We start from the raw sequence: 23117 nt of genomic DNA on the forward strand, positions 1-23117 counted from the left end.
GGCCAGGGTTTTCGAGAAGACCTGATTTGTCTTGCCTTAGTCATTCCCTGGGCCCCAAAGCTTCAAGTAGAACATCAAGGAGTGTTTAGGGCCCTTTGCATTTAATGAGCCCCTTTGATCCGTGGAGTTTGCTGAGCTCTGCAGACAAGATCATAATAATCCCCCCAGCCCGAGGGCTGGTGTCTCAGGAGCTGGACCAGAGGGGCTCATCCTCTTCTACACCTGGTGCCCATCCATTCAGCAAATGCCCCTTACTGTGCACCTGTAATGTGCTGAGTTCTATGGGGCACACAGGAACAGCTCCAATCCTGGAAGACACAGAGAAGAACCACTCAACTGTGGGTGGCAGCATGGGGAGAGGAGACAGGTCTGTAGCTAGCAGTCTGGAGAGACTTGACAGAGGGGTACCAGCTGGGCAAGGAGGCTGGAGGAGAGACAGAGAAGAGACCGTGGGCACAGGTGTGGGAGGGACAGTGGGGACAGAGTCCACAGGAGGGATGAACAGAGCGGGGTGCTGAGAAGCTTGGAGGCTGGTGTCACAAAGACCTGGCATTAGATTCTGGCCATGCCACCGGCTGGCTGAGTGACTCTGAGCTGGTCATTTAACCTTTCTCTTCAATAGGGGTCGTTCTTACACTCAGAGGCATTTACCACTTCCTGCTCCAACACTTCAGCTTTTAACAGAGTTTACTGCACAGATCATCTTAAGGCTAACCTGAGTTCGTCTGGCTACCGGCTCATTTCCATCTCTTCTGCTCTTGAAGAAGCATAGGCCTGACCAGTCAAAGGTGGTAAAGCGGCCTCTTAGAAGCCTTAAACATGACAAAGATTATGGCCCTTCTCCCAAATGTACATAAAAATATACTAAATCATCACATACAAAACTTATGTAAATGCTAAGGTTAAAATAACATCTTTCCAGATTTATTATTATTATTGTTATTATTATTATTATTATCATCATCATTATTATTTTTGCTAAAATCCTAGATTGCTTCCTTTATCAAGTTAAACCTTTCTAACAGTTTTGGTGTCCTTACTTTCTAATCTTTGTAGCACCTGAAGCAAGTTCGTAGTCTGCCTTTCGGGAGTGTCTGGTTCCCAGGGAAAGCGTGGGGAACCAGGAGCCCCCGGGCAAACAGCACGCCTTTGGCCTATTAACCAGGCGCTGGGGCCAGCCAGGCCAGGTCATGCTCTCCCTTTCCCCAGATAAGTATATTGAGGCGCAGAGACTCCTGCGAGCCCTGGTGGTTGCACATCTACAGCCTCGATGGAGAGTCCAGGTCTTGTGACCAGTTGTGCCTGGCCAGCAACTCTTCCTGCCCTGTCTCCTGGCTGCTGCTTGGAAGCAAGGAGTGTAGACTTCTCTGCCACTTGGCAACGTTGCCAGGGACCGGAAGTCATGTCTCTTACTCCACTGGCAATTTGACGTGGCTGCTTAACAACCCGATTAATCAAACCCAGCTCATCCTGTTAGAATTAATGAGCCTGGGAAATGCTGCCATGAATGATGAGGGCTTTTGCCCCTCCCCCAACACCTCCCCCCACTCTCTCCCTCCTGCTTCTTTCTGAGAGCCACACAGCAACAACTCACTACCAAGGGCCCTTGGACCTGGAAGGGTGTGGTGGGCGTCCAGCAGTGTGGCCGTCTCCTGCCTCTTCTACTCTCCCAGGCACCACAGCTGCCCACCTGGAGCCAGAGCTGGCCATGTTCGAGGGGAGCAAAACTTGTTCATCAAACAGATATGAATGCATTTTGCCACCAATATTGGATGGAGAGTCTGTTTCAGGCACTATATTAGGTGTTAAGGATGCAAAGATGGAAAAGATATTGTCCCTGTAAGGGATCACGGTGTAGTAACCTAGAGACAAATGGGGGAAGTGCTGCAACAGAGGGGATGGGAAGGGCGGGAGCCACAGTGAAGGGGGCCCGTCAATACTGGAGGAGCAGCGTGGGGAACCAGGAAGGGTTGTATGGGGACCAGGAACTTTGAGAATTTCTACCACCAAGTTCATTCATGGCGCATACATACAATGAGTGCTGGGCACTGGGCAAGGTGCTGGGGTCCAGAGGTCCACAAGTGGACATGGTCCCTATTCTCCTGGACTGGGCAGTCTCATCCCTGTTCCTCGGGACAGTGCAGGGAACCTGAACAGACACTTGATTAACTTTTTCATTTACTCAAACACAAATGTTGTTGAGGGCCTTTGGGGAGGAGGGCTAGGCATTGGGGGAAAGGAGTGAACAACCCCTCATCCCGGCCTTCCAGGGCTTCTCTGACAAGTAGACAGGCATACTCACAGATCCTTATAAGGAGGTACTCAGTGCTCTAACAGGGATCTGCCCAAGGTGCTCGCACAAGGCACTCAGAGATCAAAGAACTGAGCTCAACCTGGAAAAGTCAGGGGTGACTCCCTGTAGGAGGTGGTATTGGAACTATCATGAAGAGAGAGAAGCAGTGTGACAGGTAGACCAGGTACAAAAGAACATTGTAGACCTCATCCAGGCCAAGGTGTGGTCTTTGAGTGATAGGGGTTGAATTGGAAGGGAAAGATGATTCTGTGCATCTTTGGAGGGAATAGCTGGTTCTACAGTCAACAGCAAAGACCATGGGTTAAATGTGTGTCTTACAGGTCAGGTGCTCCTGTGCTTGCTTATTCAAAATGGGGAACAAGATGTGGTTTCCTGAATGGTGGGATCTCCAAGTTAGCAGGGACGTGGCTTACGTGGCCAAATCGCAAACGCACCAGTGTGGGGCACAGGGACATCTTCTGGGTCCTTTGATAGGAGTGAGGTGGAGGGGCTGGGTCCACAATAAACGAGTTGGAATGGGAAGGGAAGGCATAGGGAGTAAGGAGAAAGAGAACCTGGGGTAGGTCAGAAGAAGGCACAGGCTGGGGATGGGGGGTGGCCCAACTGTCAAGTCCTTACGAAAGTAAATGAGGGACTTGGGGGTGGTGGGATTTAGCAAGTAGAAACCATGGACTCTGAGCTGGGAGGGAGAAAGACAAGCCAGAAGGGGAAGGAGGGAACGGGGAGGGGAGAGAGAGGGAAAAAGAGTCAGGGAGGCTCACAGAGGCACTTTGGGGCCACCACGTCGGGCCTGGCAGGAAGCAGATACACGCCAGCTTCAGTCACGGTCACTGACATGTCGTCACAGGGTGTTCTGGAGGCTAAGCCCATCTCTGCAGTCTACTCACAAGGGTCTTCAGATCCTGCCACCATCTCGCTGGGCCAGGTCCTCTGCCTCCCTGCTTCCAGGCCTACCCTAGACTAGGCTTCGTGGCCACTCCCAGCCAGGCCCAAAGGACATGCCTGGAGGGATGGATACACACCTCTTAGGTCCTTGGGATTCAGGCCTGCCCCCACCTGCCAAGGTTTAGTCACTCAGGGACCCGGGGAGGGAGGCTTCACAGAGGGACCTGAGTCTCCACGTGCTGGTCTGCGGGGGAGTGCAAAGGCTTCAGACCAGAGCTCCAAACTCGGGCAAAATGACGCTCACGATATGTCTAGAAGACTTGCCTTTGTTGTGGACATCTCACTATTGGGAGACTTTACATAAAAATCGCTCCCTAGATTCCCACGTGCAGAATGGGCTGGCGCTGACAGTGGCTTTCCCTTTCTTTAACTTGGGGTCTGGACCTTAGGTTGGCCCGTGTCCCTACCAGCTGGCTGCCTGTGTCACTTGCATGGTGTGCCTGGCTCTGAGGGCATTAGAGCTTGAGACCCCCTTCACAGAGAAGTCCGCCAGGCTGGCACCCTCTTTGGACAGCAAGGGGCTTCCATAGACACCGACCCGCTCATTTTTACAGGCACCCTAGGCCTTGGGCGGCACCCAATGGGTGCTGAGGCTCTGAACTGTTAGTCGAATTCACTGAGGCTGCCTGGCTCCCCTGTCCCCCATGGACCTCTGGTGCTTCCCGACAAAGCCCGTGACCTGGCTTCAGTGGTGTGGTCTGCCATCCCTGGGTGGCCCCAACCGTCGCTCCACACGCCGGGCGGGGACCTCACCGCCCTCTGCCTCTCTCCCTGCAGGGGGAGCTGCTGAGCCCATGCCGCTGTGATGGCTCGGTCAAGTGCACGCACCAGCCCTGTCTCATCAAGTGGATCAGCGAGCGGGGCTGCTGGAGCTGTGAGCTGTGCTACTACAAGTATCATGTCATCGCCATAAGCACAAAGAATCCTCTGCAGGTATGACCGGGAGCGAGGATGGTCTCCCCTTAGAGTCCGGGCCAGTCTGGAGAAAAGGAACGAGACGGGCCGCGTGGGCAAGACGGCAGTGGCCTGTGGGCAGAGGGGATGAGAGAACTCGTGTTTTCTCCTCGGCCTCAGTAAGAAGGGAAAGGGATGGGGCAAAGGGAAAGGAAAGATTTAGAAAGAAAGAAGTGTGGGCGTGAAGTGATAGGATCAGTGAGCCAAGGGAGGGAGGGAAGGAGGGAGAGATGGCTGGCTGGCTGGATGGATGGGGAAAGGAAAGAAAGAAATGACGGAGGGGAGGCAGGGAGGAAAAGAAAGGAAAGAGGGACAGACCAGAGGTCAGGTGATAGCAGAATGGAAAAAGGACAGAGGGTGAGGGGTGTGAGGAGGAAGACTGAGGGAAAGCTAAGGGCGGGGAAAGAAGAAATGAGGAGGGAGGAGACTCAGGGCCACTGCCCAGACTTTAATGTGCACTCAGTTCACCCAGAGTCTTGTTTAAAAAGCAGACTGTTGACAATAAATTTCATATATTAAAAAAAAATTAAAAAAAAAAAGCAGACTGTGACGCAGGAGTCTGGGGCGGAGCCTGAGATTCTGCATGTCTAACAACCCAGGGGTGATGCTGATGCCGCTGGTCCACGGACCACCACACTCCTAGTGACAAGGGACGGGGGAAATGGAGAAGAGACAGGAGAGGGAGGTGGCGAGAAACAGAATGGAAGGAAAAAGGAAAAGGGAGGACTGGGAAGGGGCGACCCTGAGGGGCAGAGGGGGCCAGGCCGGGTGGGGCCCGCCGCAGGGATTCGGACAGGGCCGCACCCGCACCCTGTTGTCTCCCATCCTCCTGCCCTGTCCGGAGCTGCTGGCGGGCCCTGCCCTGCCTCGAAAATCCTCCAAACCCAACAGCGGTCCCTGCGAGGCGCACCCACACGTACAGAGAGCACTTTGCTTCTGGAAATACCTCTACATGTGCATGGTCAGCCAATGAAGCTGCCACACAGTCAATCAGCCAGCATGCCAGTGAGGAAGGGAGCTTCAGGAGCCCGATCTAGCTGTTTCCTTTCTCCTTTGTCAGGGGGAGGGGGCAGAGTCGATTCTGCAAGGCCAGGAGGGCGGTGGTTCGGAGTGACGGTGGGGGTGGGGTCTTTGCAGGGAGGGTGAGCCAGAAACCTGGAGCTGCAGTGTCTGGCGCGTTTTATTTTAAACACAACGTAGTCGTACATGAGGCACTGTCAGGAATGAGAGCGCGTGCGTGCATGCGTGCGTGCGTGTGCGTGCGTGCGTGTGAGCTACTGCATGCATGTGGGCCAGCAGGGGGCATCGTTTCTGGAAGGAGGCCCTAAGACTCCCAGGCACCTCAGCCATCCTGATGGTATATGGAGGGGTCAGAGTAAGAGATGCCTCTCGCTGTGCTGGTTCCATCTTTAATCATTCATTTCAAATCTTGAAGTGTCTTAAAATAGCAGTGTCATGAGACTGCTGATTCCATGCCCTCTGGGGTGTATTAACTCTCTTCTTCCTTCTCAGCTCACTCAAGCCTTAGAAGAGGGTCAGGGTCCAGATCCACGGGACTACCCCGAAGTGTCCCCTTGGCTCATAAACAGGCATTGGAGCTTGACTCATAGAATGAAAAACCATTCAGGGATAATTTTTTCCTGGGAGGAAAAAAGAAAGAAAGAAAGAAAAGGTTATTCTAATCTTTTTAAGTATGGTGAGCAAATGGCAGCATTGACGATACTGATGTATTAATTTAAGTTACTAATATGTCTTTAACCGTGAGTTTCTGAACACTGGGGACTGACTCCCTTGGATTCTGTTGCTCCTGGAAATACGTGGTGTGTGCTCAGTAAATGGCACTGCACTTTTCCAGATTGCACCAGCAAGAGGAAGTAGTTTGGCCTAGCGGCGGTGCTGTGTGGCTGTGGCCCAGATTGTCCCGCTTGTGTCCCTGGGCTTCTCGGACCCAGCCAGGAGTGAGACAGCCACAGTGGGGCTGACTTCTGCTCCCACAGCCCAGCTGAGCCACCTGCAGGACAGGACGGAGCAGGCAGGATACCTCTGCGGTCAGAGTGGGGAGATTTCTCCCAGGTCTCGGGGTACGCACCTCACGGTCCATGCCCCATACAAAGTTGTGAGAGACAGTGGTTGTGACGGCACATTATCCCAGAGATACTCTGCAAGATTCTGTTTGTGGCAGAAGCAGCACTGAGAAAGGATTTTTAGGGTGGTACCCAGGCCCTCTCTGCTACAACTGAACTGCAGTTATATATTTTTAAAATTTTAAACATTTTTTTTAAAGTTTATTTATTTATTTAGAGAGAGAGAGACAGAGCATAAGCAGGGAAGGGGCAGAGAGAGAGGGAGAGAGAGAGAGAATCCCAAGCAGGCTCCACACTCTCAGCATAGAGCCTGACACGAGGCTTGATCTCATGAACCATGAGACCGTGACCTGAGCCAAGATCAAGGGTCGGTGCTTAACCGAGGGAGCCACCTGAACTGCAGTTACATTAATAAATGTTTAGTTAGTGCTTGTGGGGTGGGAGGGGGGGAGGGAGTTAGTCACACTAAGTATTCACACATATTATCTCATTTAAAACTGAAACCAACCCAGTGCAGTGGGCATTGTTATTCCCAATTTACAGATGAAACAGTGGAGGCACAATTTACCCAGGGTTGCCCTGATGGGGCAGGCTTGCATACAGGGGTCTGGCTCCTCTCACCTCCAGTGTGCAGGCGAAGACTTGGCTGGGTACGTTTAGGAGTCCCCCACCTTGACGTGCATCACTGTGTTTTTGCTGAAACATAACGAAGAGTGGAGATGATGGCAGCTCGTCCCGTTCAAAGCTCTGATTGAAGAGCTATTTCACTCAGCCCTCACAATACTCTAGGACATGGGCAGGACCAATTATTTCCATTTTTTATGAAAGGGAAAACTGACAGTCCTCGTGACTTACTGACTTCTGTGAGGCCACACTGCACAGGCTGGGGCAGAGCTCTGCCAGAACCGGGTCCCGACTCCTTGCTCAGGGACCCTTCCTGGTGCGAAAGGAAACATCCAGTCCTCAGGCTCTTCCGTTCACTGGTGCTGTGGCACAGGAGGCCAGGACGGGGAGGGTCTCCTGATCCCATGATCAGAACCTCGTTTGGAACCCTTCTCCCCTCACCAACTTTCCCTTTTTTTTTCAACGTTTTTATTTATTTTTGGGACAGAGAGAGACAGAGCATGAACGGGGGAGGGGCAGAGAGAGAGGGAGACACAGAATCGGAAACAGGCTCCAGGCTCTGAGCCATCAGCCCAGAGCCTGACGCGGGGCTCGAACTCACGGACCGCGAGATCGTGACCTGGCTGAAGTCGGAGGCTTAACCGACTGCGCCACCCAGGCGCCCCTCTTTTTAAATTTTTTTTTTCAACGTTTTTATTTATTTTTGGGACAGAGAGAGACAGAGCATGAACGGGGGAGGGGCAGAGAGAGGGAGACACAGAATCGGAAACAGGCTTCCAACTTTCCCTTTGAGAGTTCAGAGCTCTCTTGTTCTCTGCTCGCTCTTTGCTGCTCTGTTCCCCACAACTCTCGTGGGGGCTCACATGGGACAGACAGAAGAGCCCAGCCACAGCACCCCACCCTGTTCCTTGTGCATCATGCTTCAAACAGTAGTCAGGGGCCCTGCTTACGTTCTACAGCCAGCTTGGGGGATCAGGGGTTAGGGTGACTCTTGGGATTAAGGGGACCTTTCTACGCCACTACATTTGGGGGGTTTTAAAGTCTGGAGCAGGAGAAAGTGAAGGTTGATGATGACCCAGTGGTCAAAACAAAAAGCTCAGTTAAGGACCCTCTTCACAGAGAGGCAGGCACTGGAAAAAACATTTGTGGTAGAGGGTTTGAGAGGAGTCTGTAGGATCAGGCCATCTTCTGGAAAATTCCCTTGTTTTGTGTAACCCTAGGCTAGGGGAAGCAGTGGAAAATTTAAAGGCCCAATTACCTGTAATGGAATGCTATCTGTACAATTAAATGTAAAGGCTGATGTCCTACATCTAGACTAGCAAGTGAAATGTATTCCAGTGGTTACAATTCCTTTGGGGCCACTGGTCAGTCCTCCTGAGCCAGAATCAGTGCTTCCATCCAGGCCATTTAATGCATAGCGAGGACTCACTACTGGCTGATGGATGGTTGTCTGCTTTTCCTGGGGTGTTCAGGCTGAAAAGCCTGCTGGGGCTGTCCTCTGCAGGGCTTTACACAAATCCTTACAATCAGAAGACTGTCCCGCCCTCTACCTTCCCACATCTGATCCTGTCACTTCCCTGGTTAAAAGTGTTCAATAGCAGCATGTTTACTCTTAGGACAAAGCCAAAATTCTGTGCATATTCTTCAAGATTCCACATGATCTTCTCTTATTTTCCCAGCTGTCTCACCCCACACTCCCTTTTGCTTTCTCTGTTCCACCCACTCTGGCCTTCTTCCAGGTTTTCATGTTCACTATGCTTTTGCTGCCACAGGACCTTTGCACATGCCTTCTCCTGTGCCTAGAGCACTCTTCCCTCCTCCCTTTGCCTAAACTCCCACCCAACTCAAGCATTGCTTCTTCTGACAAGTCAAATCCCCCATCAAAGGCTCTCACAGGTCCGTGTACCTTCTTCTCTTATGCCTGATAAATTGCAGCTGTAAATAAATTTATTTGACCATCTGTGTTCTCTAGACTTTAAATTCCACGAGGATGGAAATCTTACGTGTTTTTGCTTACTGCTTTATCTCCAGCACCTAGCAGAGTGCATATTTGTTGAGTGAGAGCATGAATAATTCCCAAACTAAAATTCAACTCCAGGTCCACTTACGCCTGTGCTACCTAGGCCAGCCATAGAATCACAGAATTTCAGAGTTGAAGCCCACCCACACCCCAGTTTTCAATCCATCCATCAATACTGCTATTAGCATGGTGCTTTTTCTGTTAAAAAATGAAATCTCAGTGTTTATATATAGTCAGTAAATTGTACTGTTTTTCTTATCTCTCCCCCACATCCCACGTCTTCGGCTTGTCTGTTAAATTGGTAATCCCTAGCACTTATATTAAATGACACGCCAGGTGTTGTTGTAGAAAATAAGCAAAAGAAAGGCCTGTGTCCTATTAGTGTGAAAAGCACCTATTAGTGTGAAAATAAACAATGTTGCTCCGGAAAGAATATTCTGGGCCCTAGAATACCACCCACACTGGCTTTGCATTTTTACTTTCTGCTTCCCATTTCTCTGTCTGTATCATAATCAGTTATACAGGCCTTCCTTCTCTGTGATGGCTGCCCAGAACTCACTCCCTACAATAATTTCTGATCATTTGGTGTGCTATAGGTTTCCTCCATATTAAAAGTGCAGTATAAAACTCAGAAACTTGTAAAAATAGCCATTGTGTTACAAATTAAAAAGCCCTGTATTAAATCCTGAACCAGAGGTGAGAGGTCGAGGCAGCAGAAGCAAGAAGCATGAGAATGGAATGGAAATGGAGTAAGGGTGTCCCAGCAACAGCTAACCCACCCTTCTCTTCTTTGCAGTGGCAGGCCATCTCTCTGACAGTCATTGAGAAGGTGCAGATTGCAGCCGCCATCTTGGGTTCCCTCTTCCTCATTGCCAGTATCTCTTGGCTCATCTGGTCGACCTTCAGTCCCTCGGCAAAATGGCAGCGCCAAGACCTCCTCTTCCAGATCTGCTACGGGATGTACGGATTCATGGACGTGGTGTGCATAGGTGGGTCTGGGGCTTGTCTCTATGGGAAGTGGAGAGCCACGTGGCGGTGAGTTAGACCAATCTCTCAGGATCCCTCCCTCTTAAAGGCCAAAGCACCAAGCTTGAGACTTTCCAGCTCAGGAGGAGCCAACATCTTAGACTTGAGGGGTAGATGGGATGGGGGAGGAAGTAGGCCAGAGAAGGATGTCTAAATCTTTCCCGAGCAAATCTGTTCTTGCCTAGTTGAAGATAAGGATAAGGAGGCTCGCCTCTAAGAAGACTTGAGAGAGGTCAGTTGGTCAGACTATCTGCCTCAGACAGGATGTGCAAGCCCTCTTCTCTGTTGCGTACTCCATGGCTGCCAAGCTATAACAAGGGACGATTATACATTTAATTCCATCCTCTTCACAGCAAAAGGCCCAGAAACAGCCATGATGATACCTGCCCCTTGCCCCCCTTCTCAGCTTTCCGTGAGCCTATCACAATACCCAAGATTTCTCTAGTGTTTTTCAAACTGTATGTAGTCCTGGTGTTCCACTCACAGCTTCACGGAAACTAGTTTTGGGAGTGGGCAGTGGAATGCAACACAGAGAGGCTCTGAATCTTCACCCTTGCTTCACCCTTAGTTTTTACACTTTTATCCGTTTACATATGTTTCTTTTCTAGGTAAGACTTTGTTTTAAAGTCTTCGATGTTTCAGAAAAAAGTTGGAAACCCACCACTCTAATTCCTGCCTGTTCCTTCACACCATCCCCAAATCTATGTTCCTTCCTCTTCTAGTATGTTAGGTTGGTTGGTGGAGGGCTGAGTCTTTCTGTTTTCCCCCCAAAATGCTTACGGTTTTCAACTATGGAGTCTTCATTCAAATGACTGAGGTCCTGGTTTTCTCTGAATGACATGAAGCATGGTTAAGCCCTAGTCATACATCCTACTTGGAACTCTCAGGTTGTCCCCTAGGCCATGATGCTGACAGCACTTAAGTTCCACAGTGGTCTTCTGTGCGCTTTACTTTGTATATTATATCAATTATGCTACACTGCTCTGTTTGGCAAGAAAACATCTATTAGCTAGGATTTGGCTAGGAGGATGCTATGTGGATTTCTTTGGAGTTCTTTAAATTAGGAATCAGAGAGGCCTGGAGACTTGCATGCTGATTACAGCAGCCAGAGACTAGTGATGCTGGTGCTTGGATACTTGTCTAAGCTTTTTGCTGCCTCTCCCTGCTCACTAAACCAATACATCAACCCTAAGTTCCAGAGCCTTTTTTAAGGCGGCCTTTTATGGCACCTAGACAGTGAAAGAAACAGACTGCCCAGTTTTGGAGGACCGTGGAAGAGAGAGGACTGTGAATAAGGAGGAATTTGACTTTGAGCATTTTAATTTAGTTCCCCCTCCACCGAAATCCCCTCCCACCCTGCTGAGGCGTGGGTTGTTGCTGCCAGAAGCCAGGGGTGTCTCCATATGGAGGTGTATGGCTCTGGCATGAGGGGGGCAGCAGTGGAGAGCCTGTAGGAGCTTCTCCAGCTGCCCTTCATTCTCCTTCAGGCAGGCTTTTGACTGGTCCCTGATGTGAGCTTCTGTGAGACATGCTTGCCCAACACGTGGTGTATTAGTCAGCTTTGGCTATGGTAACAAGCAACTCCAGAATTGCAGTGCTTCACAACAACAAGCATTGATTTCCCATTCATGGGTCTGCATGGTGCCTGTGGCTCAGCTGGGCTTGGCGCGGCTTAGCTTCTGACTGACTGTGCATTGGGTTCCAGCCTGCTCTGAGTGTCTCTTCATGCTGGGGCCCAGGCTGGAGAGGTAGGGACTGCTGAGTGTGCTCTTCTAGGCAGGTGCAGAAGCACAAGAGGACTGGCACACTGTGTCTTCTGCCCACAACCCATGGTCCAATGCAAGTCATCAACGAACCCAAGATCAGAGGTGGGGGGTTGGGGGTGGGCCAGGGAAGCATACTGCTCCTCCCCTGGAGGGAGCATGGGAGTCAAAGAGGAGCATAGATACCACCTACCATTCAGGGGACCACAGACTTGAAGACCAAGAGACGTGAACATAGAAGAGAACATGTGATCAACCTGTACAACTCTTGTTTTGAAGTTTAGAGAAGTGGGGCCCAGAGAAGGGAAGTGATATGCTCAAGATTGCTCAGCTATGATTTGAAGCAAGATCTCTTGATTAGTGGTCCAGTGCTCTTTCCATTATCCTCTTGCATCAGACAGCAGGAGTCTTCAGTATCTCTTATGGGACATCTGCAGATGCCACCTCCGACTTTGAGTGCACCTGGACCCAGGTGTAGGAAGAGCCATCACAAACAGTCCTGCTCCTTGTGGCTCTGAGCCACCCAGCACCCAGCACCCTTTCCTGCTTGGGCCTTCCTGGCACTCTGGTTTCTCCTGTCATAGTGTCTCCCACTGAGTAGGCCTCCACAGAACCGTCATGTCCTCTGTCTCTTTCTTGGCTCCTCTCCAGCTGCCTCCCCCTAGCCCACTTCTGTCTCTGAAATTCTCTCTCTTATGTACATACATACATCAGTCACCCGATTTCTGGAAGCAGCACAACAAGCTAAATATTGAGAGTTTTAATATTGCTTTCATTCCTTCTAAGCTTTTAGGAATATAATTTCCCAGAGTGCAAAGCCACACCATGATCTATCCACTCTGCTCTGACAAGCCAGTGACTGCTTGGAGACAGCCATCGGACAAGAGGGGAATGCATAGGAACTGTAATTGCTTTTGGTGCTGTCCAAAAGTGGTCAGATATATTTATATTTAAACTAGCTCACCTTTAAAGAGTTTAGACTGTTCTATCATTTTGTTGATTATAACAGGAGCTAATTCCATTTGAGTGCATTTTCCCAGGGCCAATAACTTTCTTTCCATTTTTCAGATGGTGAAACTTATACTGAAGGATTTGTCTTAGGCTGACTCAGGCAGCAGAGGAGGACTCTCAGTTCAGCATTTTTTTTTTCTAGGATAGGTTGTCCATAGAAGAAAATGCTAGGAGACAAAATCAGAAAGAGAGTAATATGTGACCTAAACAAGAGAGTGGAAGGTAATGGATAGTAGTTGAAATGCACAAATTCTTGTGGTGGTTGAAATGATGGTGGTTTTGATGATGGTGATGATAATCAGTGGTGATGATGGTGGTTTTAAGGGTGAAGTTCAGGTACTGGTCACTTCTCTTCTGTAGTGTTCTGGCCAGTTGAGGGAAAGCACCCAGTACTGCATAAGTGGTTGTAAAGTATCAGCCTTTTAGGGACTCTCTGAAAGAGGCAATCAGGTGGAGCCTGCAATGTCTCTAGGGGTATATTTATTTTTAGCCTCAACTAGGCATTTAGACTCACAGAACTACCAGACAGCACAGCTAGCACTAGACTCAGAGGAATTTAGGACAGGAACCACAGCCTCCACAAGGCAGGTCCAGCTTACCCTCTCTGCAGGTGGGTCCTTGCTGCATTCCATATCCTAGTGTAGGGCTAGTCTCTCAGCCCCAACATAATAGCTTAGAAAGAAGGAGAGGAGACCCACAACGAGGGGTGCAGGGTCCACCTTGACATAGTTTCCCCACAAGAGTCATGCACAGTTACAAGTGTCACTGTACTCTGGGAAGCCTAAAGCTACAGACTCCCACCAGATATTCACAGTGAAGCACCCACCAGTCAGGGGTTACTTCCAACCCAAGGAATGTTGTAACACAGCTGACACTAACCTTATCAGACTTCCAGGGCAAACAAGACAGAATGCCAACCCGGGGTCTAGTTTGTTTTGAGAGAAGGAGGAAGTATGCCATCACCTCTGTCCTACCATCTCCTATCTCTATCCATGAATCTGGACTCCTGGCCACACAAACCTGTTTCACTGAACCAATGAGAGGAAGAGGAGCTGGAAAAGGGAACAGAGACCTGGCTAGGTGAGCCAGAATGAGACATATGTGATCTTCTTACTGCACAAAAATGGACAGCATGGATAAGAGAGCTACAGGGTGGCACCTATATTACTATTAAGGGGTCATCTGTTTCAAAACTTGGTCACTTACTTATTCCCATGGGAAAGTGGAAGTTTCCCTTCCAAAAGTCCTAAGAAAGTGGAAGAAAATTATCTGAAAGAGTGGGCAGAGGAAGAGATGATTCCTTACTGGAAAGTAGGTAGAAGTGATAATGGGAAATGTGAGTGTTCTCAAGAAATGTTGGCTGAAAAAAGATGTCACATAAAAGTATCCATATCCATAGACTCAAGCTCCTTGGATGGATGGAGCAACCCAGTCCCTGATAAAAATCTATCATCAGAAGAAGGAAAATGAGTCTATCCATGTGTTAGCTCAAAAGGCTGAGTAAGAAAGAGATAAGACCATCTGTTAAGATGAGTCTTTGGACTTTTGCTAGTTTTCAGACACCAAGAAAAAATTTTCTATTCTGTAAGACTGTTAAATGGCCTCAGATAGTAAAGAATCTGAGTAAACATAAAATATATAGCTTTAATTAATACTTAAAAATAGATTTACTTTTGTTATCAGAGCAGCACTCTGAGGTAAAACTCCTAAGGGTGGGAAGGACACAAAGAGACACCCCATTGGTCACCAACACCAGCTCAGCAGATATTCTCTGCCATGAAGCTAAGAAGATGCAGAGTCTGGGACATGGTCATCTTGTTGCCACAAAGCCACATCAGCCCCATCCATGCCTATGTCCAGCTGGTTGGCCTCCAGGGAAAAGTCTTCGGTTTTCACCAAAGGATTTTGCCTGAAATGGGTGCCAGGAAGGTCTGAATTCTCTGTTGGATGCAGCATGGACCCAGGGTTGTGGACAATAGCTCTAGACTTAGTTATATGAAAAGGTTGTACATTCTTGGATACAAACCACCCCTACAGATTAAACATCTCTTGGCTTAGAGTCCTAACTTCCTAGACCAATCCATGCCACTGTGAAAAACCAAAACTAAGTTGCTGTGGACAGAGCAAAGCACCAAATCCCTAAAGGGCAGAGAAGAACTGAGAAAGGGCACAATAACCCTAAAAGATAAGCAGGGTAAGTATTATGATCCATATTTAACAAGTGAGAAAAGCTTTCAAGTAATTGTGCTCCAGGACACATAGCTAAACAAATAGCAGAGCTGAGAATTGGACCAAGAACCTTGGGCTCCAATTCCAGGGTGACTTCTACTGCCTATTTTTTTTTATCTCTGATTGCTCTGTGGAATTGCAAATGCAGAGCTCAGATGGGGAGGCAGCTTGAGGGGAAATTGGTCCAGTAATACCTTCACCCATAGGGTAATAGCTGAGCAATAAGAAATTTAGTGAGCCCTAGCTGCTCCTGTCCTGTATTCAGGGTCTTGGGAGTTAGCCATTGTTACACTTCCCTTTTGATCAGTGCTATTCTGATACCAACTGAGAGAGTGGCTTAAGAAGTTGAGATGAAATTTGGGTGGTTTATCTCTCCTCTGGTGAAGGGAATTTGGGCAGGGGAAGCTAAATCCCCTGGTCAACATGAACTTAGGGAATCCATTCATTGACGAAAAAATATTTATTGAAAGGGCACTCCCAATAAGAGAGTCACTTGCTCTCAGGGATCTTACATTTCACTGGGGTAGTAGACAAGTTAATCATTTATGTCAATAATAAGAGCTGGGACACAGAGATAAGTGAACACAGAAGATGACTGAGTTAGAAGGGGCTCAGAAGGGTCATATCTGTTCATTCAGTAGCATCTCCTGGCTGTCTGGTTTTGTTCCTGAAACTAGGGAAATTTAATAAAATAATGAATGAGACAAGAATCTTTGCCCTCCCGGAGCTCATACTCTACAAATAAATCATAGCACAGTGGGAGCCGGGATAAGATGTAGAGAAAGGCGGAACAAAACAGAGAGCAATTACCTCTCTCTTGGAGGAGTCCAGGAAAGCTTTATGAAGGGAGGAACCCTATCCTTCAGCTAGTTTTGAAAGATAGGTCGAAGTGTGTCCAGAAGAGTGGGAAAGAACATTCTAGGCAGAGGGACTAGCATGTGTAGAAGCACAGATACTTGAGAGAACCAGGTACACTTGGGAAACTTGGAGCATGCTTGTATGGATGGCTCAGTGTCAAGAGCCAGAGTAGGAAGGTGGGTGATGGGCCATAAGGATATGGAGGTTGGTGGAGCCAAATCCCACAGTGTCAGGAATCATGTGCTAAGGAGTTCAGACTTTACCCTGTTGGTGATAGAGCGGCATCGATAAGAAATCTTTCTTTTCAATCTTTTATATAGGAAAGAAGTATGGTCAGATGTATGTGTGTTTTAAAGAGATAACTTTGGCAACTATGGGGAGGGTGGCCAAGAGCTGGACAGACTAGAGAGGCAGGGAGGGGCCAGTTGGAAAATGCTTGTCATAGTCTGAACAAAAAGAAAAGAAATGTGAAAAAGTGCAGTGGGGAAGAAGTGTATGGGATGACTTTGGGAAGCACTAAGGATGTGGATGAGATAGGGCTGTATGAACTTTGAAGCAAGCAGAAACCCCAGGGCTCTGGTTTGAGTGGAGACTGGATGCCATAGCTGAGCATGAGAGTGGGGCTGGCAATTGGGTGAAGCCAAGGTGAACGAAAGGTGTATCTCTGGCAAAAGCACCAAACAAAAGGACCACTGTGAGCCTAAAACCTAGGCGGTAAGAGGTAATTCCTAGGTGAAGAGTTTGCAGTAGAAGAGAAGCAAGACACATGGAGTGCATTTTGGGCTGCAAAGAGAAGGCTATGCCAGGAAAGAGTCTCCTTGCAGGGGTAGAAAGAAGGAAAGGGCCTTTTATGGCCTCTTGTTCGTAGAGGAAGGATTTGAGGGCGCTGGACCAGTTCTGATGAGGATTGGTGACTAAAGAGAAGGGCAGAGGTAAAGAAAGATTTCTATAGGTAGTTGGATAATAAAACTTGAGCATGGGTTTGGGGGTCAACAAGAAGGTGGGTAAAGCTGTGGGTTTTGACAAGATAACTTAGGAGGAGCTTTCAAAGAGTGGGTGCCTAAGGATGGAGATCTGGGGAGTATTAAACACTTAAAAGATGGATGAAGACAGAGAATGAGGAAAATAGGAGGGAATGAGTCGTAAAACCCAGAGTGTCAAGTTTCTGGAAGGAGCGGTGGGAGCATGCTGCATAATGGTCAGGCAACATATTGCTCAGTTTCTTACTAACTTTGGGACCTCAAGCGATTTGCATAACCACTCTCTGCTTTCCTTTTCTCATCTGAGAAATGGGATAGTAATACCACCCTCCAAGGGTTGTTGAGAGTGTTGAAAAGATGGCATACATAAAGGAGCAGGAGTTCATAAAAATCAGTGACCTGGCTGGGTAGCACTTGGTCAGGTAGATTCCCCTAGGAATAAAGGTTTATTCCTCACTCTGTAAAGGTTTGCTGGTACTGTTAAAACCAGAAGCCCGTCACAGCCTAGAGAGCCAGACCTCATGTCCTCATATAATTGAGAGTCTGCTGTTATTTGGAGCAGTGCCTCTTCTGGAAGGTTTTTGGTTTCCTCACCTGTGTCCTCTCAATGAGAAGATCTGATTACATTGAATGTCTTCATGACACCTGCCCCCTCTTCCGTCATCTCTAATGACGCTGTCTGCCCCAGCAGAGAAGCTTGACAGAATCTCGCAGCAAACAAATGGGCCAGTCTCTGCTCCAGTAGGTCAAGTTATTAGGATTTAACAAGAGCAAATTAATTAAGGTCTTTGGCACCAAAAACATTTTTTTTTCACTCTACAGACTCAAGAGATTGACCACCCAAAAGTCAAATCTGCAAAAATGCGGACCTCACGCTTATCATGTTTGTTTGTTTTTTTTTTTTTTACTCGTGAGTAGGATGTGGTCAAGGAAAGGAAGGAAAACAACATTTCTGAGATTGTTCCAAACCTTTAAAACAGTGGACTATGGTAATTAACAAAATTATAGGAAATCTTTTGTTAAAGCTTCCTCTGTGTGCTGTTCCTTGAGGTCTTTTCCTATAATTTAGAGATAACTGGTGCCTGCCCTCTGAGATAAAGGAACTCAAATTCTGATTTATAGGAAGTGGGCAAAGGTGGGGAGCAGCAGGAGAAGATAAACATTATTTTTCAAACTTAATTTTAATTCACATTAACTAAAAACACGTACATGGCACAAAGATTCCTTCCTGTCTTCCTTCCCTCAGGCTAGAAATGACCCCATCTGTCAAACGTTTTAATTCCCTGATTAGGAAACTGAAAATATGGAGAAGGCAGCCTGGTGCCCTAGAGAGACTGGGAAATAGGAAATTTAGGTCTGAAGACTAGATTAGCCACTAACAACCTTGATGACCTTGGGTAAGTTACTTCATGTTTTTTTTTTTTTTTTTTTTTTTTATAGCTCGGTTAACTCATTTATAAAATGAGAGGGTTGAGCCGGATAACTTGCAAGTCCTTCTAGATCTGACATTCTAGGATTCTGAAGTCCCTTCTATTGTGAGAAGATGTCATAATTCTCAGAGGTTGACAACTGTGGCTTTGGGGGGGGATTCCCAATAATGTTTGGCCAGACCAAACAACTGGTAAGTGCCAGCCACATAAATGGGCAAGATGATGTTTCAATCCGTGTTCCATTAAATGCATGTGGCTTCTCCAACTTTCCAGATTAACTGTTAGTTCCTAGTCTACCCACTCTCTGCCTCCCCCCACCCAGGGCATCCTATGCAAGGCTACCTCTCTCCACCGCTGAGCTGTTAGATGCTCCGAAAATGAAGATGACGAATTTAGAAGCAGACACGCTAAGTGAGCACTGTCCCCCTCAAAGGAGACCCCTGGGGAGGCAATTCATTTATTGCAGTGTGCTGACAGGGCTCAAAATATTTTAGGAACACCTCTTGGGAACTGTCTTAAATGCCTGCAGCCATGTCTGCAGGCAATGGCGTGTCTGTCCATTGACAGTGGGTCTATGGCTAGAAAAAGCCCCAATCTGGTAAATCAGGTAGCTGCTTGAGCCAATTATAGATTTTAGGGATGCCATGAAATATGCCACTGAGCCAAAACCTGCTTTTCTCTTATGGCCCCCACCCTGGCGCTGAAGGTATCTTAGTTAGTGTAACCCCAGCAAATTACACATATAATAAGTGTATATAATTTCAGTGATTTAATGCAGTAGGAAGCTCCTGATCAGTGGGAGATTCTCCTTCACACAGATTCAGGGACATAGGCTTCTTCCATTTTGTGGCCACAGTCCCCTAGGCTCTTGAGTCTTTTATCTCCAGCTAATAGAAAATAAAAGTGAGCATGGATAAGGCACACACACACACACACACACACACACACACACACTTTCCCCCTCATACCCATTCTTTAACCTTGGCCTGATTCATGTTCACATGAAATGCTGGTCACCTGGCTCCCCGTGGATGCAAAGTGCTAAAAATGTAATTCCTTCTCAGTGGCGGCTCTCTACTGAGAAAGAGAAGAGTGGGTTTTTGGTGGACAGTTAGTCATGTCTGTCACAGGCTATGTCATTGAGAAATTTCCAGAAATGCTCTGAACTAGGATAGCCTAAGAGAGAGTGTCCCAGTTTGCCAGGGTAATCTTTTAAAATGCCAGGATTTTAGGGGCACCTGGCTGGCTCAGTCGGTAGAGCCTGTGAGTCTTGATCTCAGGGTCATGAGTATGGGTTCAAGCCCCACATTCGGTGTGACTCTGCTAAAAAAAGTTGTAAAACAAAAATTAAAATCCCAGGATTCTATTTTATTCTGTTTTATTTTATTTTATTTTATTTTAACATTTTTTAATGTTTAATTATTATTTTTGAGAGAGAGAGAGAGAGAGAGAGAGAATACAGAGCAGGCTCCTTGCTGTGAGCAGCAAGCCCAATGTGAGGTTTGAACTCATGCACCGTGAGATCATGACCTGAGCCAAAGTCAGACGCTCAACGGACTGAGCCACCCAAGCGCCCCTAAAATCCCAGGATTTTAAAAGACAACACTTTTTAGAATTTGGGCATATTTGCTTAAATAAACTACTTTTGTAACTTTAACATAACTCCTTTGAGATGAAGCCGTGTGGAACTTACTTCGTAATAATGCTTATAAAATAAGAACCAAAATTTATTCTTCATTATGTACCAAACACTAAAAAGTACTTTATGTGCATTATCTTATTTATTCCCTATAACCTTATGATGTAGTTACTATTAAAATGCCCATTTTCCTGATAAGAAAAATTGAGACTAAGAGGTAAATCACCCAAGGCCATATAAGTAGAACCTGGTTTCATCTGATTTCAAAGCCCATATCCTTAACTACTCTATTATAACAATGTAACACATATACATCAAAACACAAAGTACAAAAGACAGTGTATTAGAAATTCAAGTAGAAATTGTACACTCATACCTACAGATTATTATAAAAAAAGATCTCCATAACTGCTGTCTCTGGGGGAGCACATGACCTGCAGCATGGAGGCAGCAGCAGCCCAGGCACACAGCACTGTTCTGTTTCAGATGAACCTGAGTGTACGTTCCCCCACCATGGACAAGCTGTGTGTCTGTGGGCAGGATGCTAAGCCTCTCCAAGCTCAGTTTCCTCTTCTGTCAAGTGCAGATAATACCACCTACGTTATGGGCTTTCTGTGAGAGGTACACTAGATTTGCAAAGCCTATTTATTTATTTATTTATTTGTATTTTTTGCAAAGCCCTGCTGGAGTGACAGAACATAGCAAGCATTCCATAAGTACTTGCTATTGTCACCATTGCCATCATCATCATCGCCACTGTGACCTTCATCACCATCACCTAGAGTGACTGAGCAATGCAATTCTGGTAGTTTCAGTCCAGATAGTGAGAGCCCTGAGCTTTGTAGAGAAGTCTCATAGGCAAAGGCTACAGTATCTTGGGAATCAGCTTCACACACACAGTTGCAGGCATGGACCCCTCACATATACCAATGCAGGGATATTTGGGGCTCCGAGGATATCTCTCTTCCCTGCCCAGTCCTACCGAGTTAAGCACATTCCTTTCAAGGAGCGTCAGTGCTCTTCATGATTTTCTAGCTGAGGTCTTCTCACAGGTCTCTGCAATGCCCTGGGTGGGCAGAGGGACCAGCAAGGTTCTGGCCCTGATGGGCTTAGAGACATTCTGTACAGCGTGACCAAGGTCAACCAGTCCAGCAAGGACCCTGCTAGGAAGGGAATTGTAATAGAAGTCACTGCCAAGGGGACAGCCTCTCCCTGGACACTGACAAGGCATCAACGGGATGGAAACGGAAGGGGAAGGTGATTTTGCTTCACCCTCATCGAAGGCTTTCAGTATCTTCTGTCCTTTGGGTCTTTATTGCTGAAAGAGTAGGCCAAACCAGGACCCAAAGCATTTGAGTCAAGGGGAGCCTGCCCAAATGAGGCCCCTGGATCCACATCTCATCATCCATAGGGAGACTCCCAGAAGAACATTCTGGTTACACTTCTGAGAAGCACAAAGCTGTCACCATGAATACTGGGGAGGTGGAGGCGCTGCCAATGTCACCTCACAACGCCACTTCCTAACCACCCCACTCCCCTGCAAAAAAAACCACAAAACCCTAGCTGGTTAGACTGATCTTTCCCACACTTGCCCGACAGGTTCTTTAGTGCAGATTCTGACAGGGCTGGGCTCTCGAGGGGTAATGTCCGGAAGAGGAGTTTGGCAGTGGTGGCCTTCCGTGTAAGTCCTGCCCCGCAGCTGTGTGACAGTGGACAGCCCTGCAGGCGGGGAGCATTCCCCCACTGGCACTGCTGAAGGCTCCTGGCAGGGGGAGAGGAGGCAGGAGTGGAGGCTTGTCACCACATCTGCAGGATCAGCTGGCCTCCAGAGCTCCTTTTGGCTCCAGCATCTTGTTCATCTGTAAACAATGACTCAGACTGAGGATTGGGAAGGACAATTAGGAGACGAAGAACAGGTGCTTGTGCGTGGGAACAGGGTTGGCGAAGGAGGAAAAGATATGAGTGAGCTTTTCCTGTTTTGTCATCTCCATCCCCACCCCACCCCCCAATACTCAATATCATGTGGCCAGGCACAGTGCCAGGCATCAGCACATACACTCATTACCTCATCTAATCTCATAACAACCCTATAAGAAAGGTGGTATCAGTCCCAATTTACTGACAGAAATACTGAGGCTCAGAAGAGGAAGTGACTTACCTAAATCCACAAGGCTAGAAAGTGGTAGCTACTCTGCATGTCTGATGCACGTTCACTGGCAAGTTGCCTCTAAAGCATGGGACCCAAAGTTCTTTGGGTCCAGAAGAAGAAGCATCCATTTCTTTAGTTGCCTCACATCTTCGTGTCTACTGCATCGGGAACCAGAGATTTTTTAAAAATTACCCACCGCTCTTTATTTGATCAAAATCTCGAGCCTTCCATGAGGCAGTAGGCCACGACAAGGATCATGTTCTAGGCAGTGTTACTCAAGTGTGCTCTACACACAGGCAGGATCAGTGTCACTCAAGAGCATCTTAGAAATGCAAATTCGTAGGCCTCAACCAAGACCTCCTGATTCAGACTCTTGGGCCAGAGCCCAGAAATCTGGGTTCTAACAAGGTCCCTGGCTGATTTTGATGCATGCTAAAGTTTGAGAAGCACTGTTGTAGAATTGTCTGCAACTTTTTTGCCACTTAGATCAGGATAGTAACAGGAAATAGGGGGTGGGAGGAAGGGATTTTGGCATTGCTGAGGGGCCGGAGGCTTCTCTGCAGGCTTCTCAGTTAACCTTGGCCTGTTACCTCTGTATATAATAAGAACAAGTTTTTTTGTCCTATCACAGGTGTTCAAAGAAGCACATAGTAGGTACTCAGGAAACATTACCTAAATAGAATTAAATTGTATCTCACTGCTTGGGACACAGCAAGAGCCAATGGCCAAAATTCAGCAGGCCATGATTGGGAGGCCAATCCCAACCAAGGATTGAGGACTCCCTGACAAAGCTGTGTCATCAGCGACTTAGGGGCAGAGGGAGCCAAGCAGACAGGACCACCCACTCACAATGGCCACCTTCCTTCGCTCCTCATGGGCTAACCAAAGGGCCGCTTCAGCTGGAGCCTCAGGGGAGAGATATGACAAGCAAAGGGTTCTGACACTTAAGGATCTTCCAGCTCTATGAGGAAGAGTTGCCCCCAAAGGTGGAGAGACATTAGGGAGATGAAGGTGGCAATTCTTCTGGGACTGGATGTCCCAACAATACAGCCCAGGGTGGGGCACCTTGTGGGTGGTTACAAGGTAACTAT

The 23117-nt window shown here is 47.7% G+C and overlaps 1 protein-coding gene across 1 annotated transcript in view; it reads left to right on the forward strand.

Moving 5' to 3' along the window:
• Nucleotides 1-23117, forward strand: part of MARCHF4 (membrane associated ring-CH-type finger 4) — a 107184-nt gene that overhangs the window by 78263 nt on the left and 5804 nt on the right. Inside the window, exons 2-3 of the mRNA XM_047082538.1 lie at nucleotides 4037-4192; nucleotides 9738-9930. Of these exons, the coding sequence (XP_046938494.1) occupies nucleotides 4037-4192; nucleotides 9738-9930 (349 nt within the window). The remainder of the gene's footprint in view (nucleotides 1-4036; nucleotides 4193-9737; nucleotides 9931-23117) is intronic.

This window comes from Lynx rufus, unplaced genomic scaffold, assembly GCF_022079265.1.
Source record: "Lynx rufus isolate CCGP_SWC_20201006 ecotype Redwood Valley unplaced genomic scaffold, mLynRuf1.p SCAF_2, whole genome shotgun sequence".
In the NCBI taxonomy this organism is placed as follows: Eukaryota; Metazoa; Chordata; class Mammalia; order Carnivora; family Felidae; genus Lynx; species Lynx rufus.